The sequence below is a fragment of the Oryctolagus cuniculus genome, chromosome 1 (genome assembly GCF_964237555.1).
Source record: "Oryctolagus cuniculus chromosome 1, mOryCun1.1, whole genome shotgun sequence".
NCBI classification, from domain to species: domain Eukaryota; kingdom Metazoa; phylum Chordata; class Mammalia; order Lagomorpha; family Leporidae; genus Oryctolagus; species Oryctolagus cuniculus.
The window spans coordinates 231,877,846-231,886,384 of record NC_091432.1 but is presented as its reverse complement, the minus strand read 5'-3'; the positions used below and the strand labels follow the sequence as shown (position 1 = coordinate 231,886,384).

The window sequence follows — 8,539 nt, the reverse complement described above, 5'->3', positions numbered from 1 at the left end:
CCCGGGTTCCACTTCCAGTGGGGACGCCCCCTCGAGGGCCCGGCCCCGCCGCACCTGGTAGAGCTCCTCCTTGGTCACGTAGGGCTTGCCCTCGGAGCTGAGGGCCCGGAAGGCGCTCTCGATCTCCTCGCTGGACTTGACGTTCTCGGTCTCGCGGCTGATCATGAAAGCCATGTACTCCTGCAGGGAGACGTGGCCGTCCCTGGGGCAGAGGGGCGGGCGGCGTGAGCCGGGTGGCGGGCAGGAGGCCAGAGCCGCTGCCGCTCCCGCCCCTGCAGGCGTTCACCTGTTGGGATCCACGGTGTCCAGGATCGCCTCGAACTCGGGGTCCGGCTCGCCTTCCTCCACCATGGGCAGGTCGTAGCCCAGGGAGCGCAGGCAGGATTTGAACTCCTGGTGGTTCAGCCTGCCGGACTTGTCCTTGTCGAAGTGCCTGCGGCACAGGCCCGAGGGCTGCTCAGACCTGGGGTGCCGACCGCTCCCACGCGAGGGGCGGCCGCAGGGGGCGGCTGTACTCACTTGAACATCATGCTGAATTCTTTGAGGGCCTCCTCAGTCACCCCCGTTGTGTTCCTGCAAATGGCACAGAGTGAGTGAGTGAGTGAGGAGCGGGCCCCCCGCAGCGCGTGACCGTGACCGTGACCCCGGCCCCAGCCCGGCGGCAGCACCTGGCCTGGATCTGCTGCTCCAGGTTGTGCTGCATGCGCATGCCCAGCTGGTCCAGCTGGTCCCACTGCTGGGCCAGGCCCACGGTGCTGTGCTCCGTGTACTTGTTGTCCAGGATGAGGGCCTCCTCCATGGCCGCCCCCAGGTCCTCGATCTTCTTGAGCTGGCTCCTCATGGCCCGGATTTCCTGGTGCTTGCGCTGGGGAGGTTTTGGGGAGGGACACGGATGTGGGACTGGGTGCCCTCCTGGGCGCTGTGCTCCGGCTGAGGCTGAAGAGGCCCAAGCCGCCCCGGCAGAGGGAGCCACAGCCAGCGGCAGTCCTGCTGTCCCCGAACTGAGACCAAAGCGGTCTCTGTGTTGGCAAGAAGGGATCAGGTGGAAGCTGCCGAGCCCAGGCCGCTTTGAGCCACAGGGAGGAGGGTCACACACCAGCCAGCAGTGCCCGCGCTGGCTCCCGGCTGATGCTACTCACTTTGGTGGCTTCGAGCTGGGATTCAAGGGTTCCCGACTCTTCCACCATGCAGGACCTGCACAGAGAAGCGCAGTGAGGAGGGCCCGATCTCGAGCTCAGGTTCCCCGGCTGGAGCCCTGCCTGGCGGCCTCCGAATCCTAAGGAAGCGGAGCCACCTGCTATCGTGTCTCTTCCTTGCCGGCCCTGGGAGCCAGGGAGGGGAGGTGACGTCTCCGCTGGCCACCCTGCGGGCCAGAGCAGCCCCTCAGCCTGCTCCCAACCTGAGACCCTTGTCCGTGTGGCTCTTCCGCCCCAGAGAAGCGAGGCCCTGGAGGGCGACCCGGGAACCAGCGGGTGGCCCTGGCAGCACTCTCTGCGGCCTCAGTGGACGCGTCAGGAGAGGCGGGGCCGAGCAGCTGACAGCACCCGAGAGCCTCCTGCAGGCTCCCAGGGAGGGGCCCGTTCTAGGGTGAGAGCACAGGCCCTCGGATGAGCCAGCGAGCCGGGGCCGAGGACTGGGACCAGACGTGGCTCTCGTCTGCCCGAGGAGGGAGGGGCTGAGCGAGCCCACACCTGGGCTCCATACGCACAGGGCCAGGGCCAGGGCCTGAAGAGCAGGTGGCAGTGGGAGCTGCCTCCCTCCCAGCAAACAGTGCAAGTCACAGGCGGGCACCAGTGAACAGAGACGAGAGCTGGGTCACGTGCAGGCACGAGGTCACACAGTGCACACAGCCTTGGGGGTTTGAGCCCAGCCTCCCCGTACCCTGTCCCAACCTACCCTCTACACCCCGAGGGCCGGGGTGAGCGCTGAGCTTCCCCCCAAGTTCAAAGTGCTCTAGCAAAGCAAGGCGCCAGCTTCCTCCTGCCCCAGCAGGTCAGACCCACAGTCACACCACGGCCCCCAGGGACAAGCACATCCCCAGGCCCTGGGTGCCAGCACCGGCGAGGGGGACAGACCCTCCTTCCCAAGCGGCCGGGGGCGGTGGGTTAGTCAGAAAGCGGAGCCGCCTGGGGAGTCAAGAGTGCACCGGTAAAACCACAGTGAGGGAAGAAAAGAAAAAGAGGAGAGAAACCTTCCAGACAGATCATCCCCAACTTCATACTGATAGACACGGATGACCCGGCGATATGCTATGCTAGTCAGAGAAGAGAAACCAAATGAATACGCGGGAGGAGGAGCGGGGCACGCAGGGGCGGCGCCGCGGGCCAGGGCCAGGCGAGCTGAGCCGGTGGCGCCTGTGCACCAGGTAGGCCGCCCTGCAGCAGCTCGCGTGGCCTGGGCCACACGGGAGGGGAGCACAGCACCTCGGGAAAAGAAGGGCGAGAGCAGCAGGCAGGGTGGGAGCGGGGGGAGAGCCAGGCAGCCAGGCTGGGTCCCGGGGCTCAAGCCAGACACCGCCACGGCGTAGGTCGGCGGGGCCCTCGCCGGATTCCTGTCTGCAGAACCTCAACGGTGGCCGTGTGGGCGGCTGCAGCCTGGGTGAGCCCGGCGGCCCCCTCCCCAGGCAGCGCTGGACACGCCTGCTCTCTGCAGGGCACAGCTCTGATCTCCTCCCTCCTTGCCTCAGCCCTGGGGGGCGTCACCACACAGCCCCCCCCCCCCCCCAGCTGTGCACCGACTGCACCAGCCTGAGCCTGCCAGCTCCCTGTGGCTTCACACCCGCTGGCCGCCTGCGCTGAACTTGGCCCCTTTGGGCAGACAGGGAAATGGGCATGAGGGAAGTCTGACGTGGCCCCGCGGCTGCACAGGCACCAGGCTCCGGGGAGGCTCTGGCGTCCTCGCCTGGGCACCTTTCCTCCCCGGACAGAACCCCTGGAGTCTGGACAGGAAGGCGGGAGGGGCTCCGGCGGGGGCAGGGGCAGGGGTGTGGGGGCAGGGGCCGCACAGCCTGCCCGGGCACCAAGGCCCATCCTGGATCCTCTGCAAGCCAGGCCACGGGGACGGGGGCAGACGGACAAGCACACGAGACAGCACACGCGAGCCCGGGAAAGAAGAAGACGATATTAACCCATCGAGGAGATACGTTCTGCGGAGCGGGGATCCAAGCAGCCGGACAGGTGGTGTCCACACGGCAGCGGCAGTCGGGGCGGGGGGGACAGAGAAGACACGAGAAAGAAGAAAAACAAAACCAGGAACGTCAGAGCCCCACACTGCGTGAGCCTGCGCCGCCATCGCGGCCGAGCTGCTGCGGGCTGACTGGGCCACGCGTGCTCGCACCCGGGCCAGGACATCCAGCGACTTCCTCTGGGGAGGGCAGGGCCCGCCTCCGGCTCCAGGCTTGAGCAGGCCGGGCCGGCCCTTCTGTGCCCCCCCGCCCCCCGGGCCAGGTGTGGGGCGGGGCCAGCCGGCAGGCACCTGGTCTCCTGGATCCACTGGTGGAAGGCGTTGGCGTGCTGCGCGAACTCCTGGCGCAGCTTGTCGTTCTCCTCCTGCCGCCGCTGCTCCTTCTGCAGCTCCAGCTCCCGCTCCTGCGGACACAGCGGGCGGCGCTCGTCCCCTGCGGCCAGGCCGAGCACGCAGGAACGCGGCCCCCCGCGGCGCTGACCGCTTCTGCGACAGCCCGGGCTGGCCCTGGGGGCGGGGCGCACCTTGATGATCTTCTGCAGGTTCCTCCAGGTCTCCTCCAGCGCCTCCATGGTGAACCAGGTGTAGGGGTTGGAGGCCACGCGGAAGCTCTTGATCTGCCGGTCCAGCTCGGCCAGCTGGTTGAAGTCGGCCTGGGCGGAGCTGAGGGAGGAGCGGAAGGCGTCGTGGGCCTCGCGCAAGGCCTTGATCTCCTCCAGGGAGTTGCAGCGCACCGGGTCCGTCAGGTCCTCCTCCGCGTTTTCAAACCAGCTGTTGAAGGCCGAAGCCTTCTTGGCGAAGGTCAGGAAGAGGTCCTCCACCTGGAGCAGTGGAATGGATCAGGGGCCAGGCCGAGGCGCCGTCCTGGGCGGGGGGTGGCGGGTTTGGAGCAGGAAAGGCGGGGGCGTCCCCCACACCTGCCCCCTCGGCCCCTGGCGCGTGCCTGTGTCTGTCCTGGGCCGGGGAGCAGCAGCCTCCCCAGGCAAAGGTCTGGCTTGCTGTGGCCTCTGCCAACGCCACCTCCGTGCCGCCATCGCAGCCCGCCCCCGGCCCCCTCACCTTGCGGAAGTGACTCTGAGCCTCCAGCAGCTTCTTCTTGCGGGCGGCCGAGTTGGCCAGCAGCTGGCTCCACCTCTTCATGAGGGAGGCGTGCCGGGCCTCGATGGCCTTCGACTGCACGTGTTTGGCGGCCACCAGCTGGTCTTTGAGGGCGGTGATGTTGGCGATGCCCTCCTGCTGGAAGGCCTGCAGGCCAGCATCGAAGGTTTCCTGGAACGAGGAGTGGCAGGTCGATGAGTGCCCACTGCAGTGACGCGAGAGCTGCCCCCCAGGGCGCCAGGCCACTGTCGGCCGAGCCCCTGCCCTTTCAGACTGCAGACGGCTGCAGCCTCGGCCCCTGCGGCCCCGCCCCTCCCCGCCCCTCGCCCTCCTCCCAGCGGCCCCTCCCGTTCTCCCTTCCCCACAGCCCGGGCAGGCTGAGGATCGGATCGAGAGGCGCCCCCGAGAGGCACCCTTGCATCTCAGGTCCACGGGGCCCTGCGCTGTGCATGTGGCTGCTCCCCGGGGAGCACCTGGTCATGAGCACTGCCCAGTGACAATCCAGTACGGCAGCGAAGGCGACCGGCCAGCAGCCGCCACACCCACCTGCTTGGTGAGCAGGGTCTGCACGGAAGACAGGTCGCGGCCGTAGTCGTCCGTCTTCAAGCTGTTCTCCTTCTCACCTACCAGAAACCGAGCGTGGAGAACTCCCCCTGCTCCCCAGCGCCGCACACGGACTCAGGCGATGAGCCCCAGCCACACCACCACGTGCTTTCCGAGGTCTCTAAACCCGCCCAAGCCGCCGCTCCCTGCCTGCACCTCACGTCCAGCCTGGCCCGATGTGGGGCAGGAGCGCTGTTGTCACATGACCACCAGGGGCACGGGGTCTCGAGGTCAGAACCCCAGGAGCTCCTCCGCCGAGAGGGGCTCTGACCAGGGCACAGGCGCAGTAGGCCTGGGGCCCTCAGTCCCCTCCCGTGTGCCAGTGACAAAACCGTCTTGAGAGAGGGGGGTATGTGAGCGCTCTCCCACCGGCTGGTTCACTCCCCACACGCCGGCACTGGCATTTGCCTCGGGCTGGGCCAGGAACTCAATCCGGGAGCCAATCCCGTGAGCTGTGACTGCTGACTCGCAGGGTCTGCGTTAGCAGGAACTCGAGTCCAGACTGGGAGATGGGAGCTGGACCAGGCAGCCACTGCGGGATGCAGCCTCGCCCGCCCCAGGCCCCAGGCTGTGCTGAGGCAGCCCCGCGACGTGGGGGCTGCGAGGCCTGCAGCTGTTAACCCTGGGTCGGCCCAGCCCTGGCCGTGGGACAGGCGGTCCTGCCTGGGGCGGCGGCTCACCGATCCAGGACTCCACCACGTCTGCCTTCCAGTTGAACTGCAGGAAGGCCGAGTTCTCGTCCAGCTTGGCCTTCCGCTGCGCCGCGGCGCCCTCCAGGTCCGACACCTTCCCGCTCAGGCCCTGCATCTTCACAGAGATGCTCTCCTCGTGGTGGTTGCTCTGGGCGACAGGAGACGCGGGGGTGAGGCCCTCCCGCCGCAGCACCGCCTCCGTGCCCCCTGGGAGGCCCTGGGCTGCTCCCACTCCTGCCCGCTGTGGGGGGAGGGGAGGCTGACTTCCCACCGCAAGGCAGAGTGAGGGCCCCCAGACGAACGCTCTTCCTGGCGGCCCCATTCCTTCCTTCTGCCTTTCGGAGTTACTGATTTGTTTGAAAGGCAGAGTGAGAGACACACAGGGAAGGATCGCTCATCTGCTGGTTCACTCCCCAGATGGCTGCAAGGGCAGGGCCCAGGCCAGGCTGAGCAGGAGCCTGGAGCTCCATCCGGCCTTCCGTGTGGGTGGCAGGGCCCAAGCCTTGGGCCGTCTGCTGCTGCTTTCCCAGGCGTGCTAGCAGGGAGGGAGCTGGATCGTAAGTGGAGCAGCCGGGACTTGAACAGATGCCCACATGAGACGCTGGTGTCGCAAGAGGTGGCTTAGCCCGCTGCGCCACAGCGCCAGCCCAGGCAAATCTATTTCTAAGAAATCGTGAAGAATGTGCCGACATTTTAACTTATGATGGTGCAGTCGTCAGCATTTGTGAGAATAAAGAACTGAAAAAGCCTAAATGATTATCCCTTAAATATGAGCTAACAGCTGTGTGCAGCACCAACAGCTCAGGAGCAGGTTCTGACACTACGTACGCTGAAAACTGTTCATCTCTAATTACCCAGTTCAGTCTTGGTGAAAATGAACACAAGTTAGCATACAACTTAAAAAGTTGCGGGGGCCGAAAAAAAAAAAAAGAAATTGGGGGGGGGGGGCGGTGCTGTGGCGCAGGCGGGTTAACGCCCTGGCCTGAAGCACCAGCATCCCATATGGGCACCAGTTCGAGAACCGGCTGCTCCACTTCCAATCCAGCTCTCTGCTATGGCCTGGGAAAGCAGCAGAATATGGCCCGAGTGCCTGGGCTCCTGCACCCACTGGGGAAGACTCGGAAGAAGCTCCTGGATCCTGGCTTCAGATTGGTGTTTCGGCCAATTGGGGAGTGAACCAGCAGATGGAAGACCTCTCTCTCTCTCTGCCTCTCCCCTCTCTGTGTAACTTTTATTTATTTATTTATTTATTTGACAGGCAGAGTGGACAGTATGAGAGAGAAGACAGAGAGAAAGGTCTTCCTTTTTGCCATTGGTTCACCCTCCAATGGCCACCATGCTGTGGCCAGCACATCGGGCTGATCCGATGGCAGGAGCCGGGTGCTTCTTCCTGGTCCCCCTTGCGGGTGCAGGGCCCAAGCACTTGGGCCATCCTCCACTGCCTTCCCGGGCCACAGCAGAGAGCTGGCCTGGAAGAGGGGCAACCGGGACAGAATCCGGTGCCCCGACTGGGACTAGAACCTGGGGTGCCGGCGCCGCAGGCGGAGGATTAGCCTAGTGAGCCGTGGCGCCGGCCAAACTCTTTCAAATAAATAAATAAACCTTAAAAAGAAGAAGAAATTCAGGGAGAAGACAGATCCTGCAGGGTGAAGCAGGGGCTCTCCACCAGCATCCGCAGTGAGCGGCCTCCCAGCGTCAGGGAGCGGAGTCAGCAGCTGGGGTGGCGCGGCTGGGTCTGCCTGGCTCCCTCACACTGGCTATCCGCTGCTCAGGGCGAGCAAGCTCTCGGGGAACACCGACTCTGTGCTGTTCCCTGCTGAGTCAGCACCCTGACTCGTGTCTGTGGCAGCAGACGGCCCCTGTGACACCACCACACCCGAGTGGCTTTGCCGGGGACGTGGGACCCTGGCCTGGCGGTGCTGGGAGAGGTAGCAGGAGCCTGTAGGGGGGCTGCTGATGGACACCGGTCCACACCAGTGCGTCCTGGGGAGCGGCCAGGCTCCGGGTAAGCTGGGGTCAGCTGCCGCTTCGCCTGACGTGGCTCTGCACAGGTGGCGGGGATGGGCGACCCGAGCTCCACACTCTGCTGTTCGTGGTTTCTACCGTGGCAGTACAACGTCTATGCGGAAGTGAGCCAAGGGCAGAGCAGTGGGCCAGCCTCGCAGAAGGACCACCAGTGGCACTTCCGGGCTTGCTTAATTACGGCAGAGCATTGTGGCAGCAGGCGCTGGCGGTCACCGTCTCCCCTGGGCACATGACACGGGAACGGGGGCTACACGCGGCCTGTGTGCGGGTCCCTGGGAGCAGGGTGCTCCACACGACCCGTGTGTGGGTGCCTGGGAGCAGGAGCGACCGTCTCATCACAGGACCAGGCTCAGCTTCCTTATGAATTTTTTTTTTTTTAATTTTGGGGGAGGGACACGGAGCGAGCCCCGTCAGGCTCACCTTCTTGATGAGGTCTTGCCCGTTTGTGCAGACGTCGTTCACGCGGTCCTTGTGCACGGTGAAGTCCGTCTCGAAAGCTTCGTGCTTCTTCAGTAAGCCCTGCGGAGGAAGTGGCCAGGCCGGCTCCTCAGAGCCTGGGGGCAGGCGCACTGTGGGGTGAACACCGGACACCACCCACCTGCCCGCCCCACGCCGAGCCTAGGTGGGGGTGAGCTGCTGGCGAGCTCCTGGGGAGGAGGCCGTCACACAGGGAGCAGAAGCAGGCGGCAGCGAGGACGACCCCAGGGAGAGGGGCCGAGGGGGCGTGGTCAGGGAAGGCTTCTCGGAAGGGGCGCCCCTCATTCCTTCCGGCAGGCCCCAGGAGCGGACACGAAGCGGGCTTAAGACAACTGGGCTTCACTCGGCTGCATGTCCCCAGCACTGTCCCTGTTCCCTTCCTTGGAGTGGGTAAGCGGGGACAACGCCCTCCCAGGCTCCTGCAACTCAAGCACGAAGTTCCACTGCCCCTCCTGAGCAGC

General features: G+C 65.5%; 1 protein-coding gene across 11 annotated transcripts in view; it reads right to left on the bottom strand.

The window, feature by feature from the left end:
* SPTAN1 (spectrin alpha, non-erythrocytic 1) overlaps positions 1-8,539 on the bottom strand; it is a 67,121-nt gene that overhangs the window by 449 nt on the left and 58,133 nt on the right. For 4 of the 11 annotated variants that reach the window (XM_070057588.1, XM_070057591.1, XM_070057612.1 and 1 more), the window contains 12 exons: positions 8,022-8,120; positions 5,565-5,724; positions 4,828-4,904; positions 4,243-4,452; positions 3,708-4,004; positions 3,475-3,587; positions 3,128-3,145; positions 1,140-1,194; positions 669-865; positions 520-573; positions 287-433; positions 55-202 (listed from right to left, as the gene is read on the bottom strand). In XM_070057588.1, coding sequence (XP_069913689.1) covers positions 55-202; positions 287-433; positions 520-573; positions 669-865; positions 1,140-1,194; positions 3,128-3,145; positions 3,475-3,587; positions 3,708-4,004; positions 4,243-4,452; positions 4,828-4,904; positions 5,565-5,724; positions 8,022-8,120 — 1,575 coding nt within the window. Of the gene's footprint in view, positions 1-54; positions 203-286; positions 434-519; positions 574-668; positions 866-1,139; positions 1,195-2,191; positions 2,255-3,127; positions 3,146-3,474; positions 4,005-4,242; positions 4,453-4,827; positions 4,905-5,564; positions 5,725-8,021; positions 8,121-8,539 lie in introns of all 11 variants that reach the window. The other 7 variants (XM_070057571.1, XM_070057576.1, XM_070057583.1 and 4 more) reach the window with 3 other exon arrangements.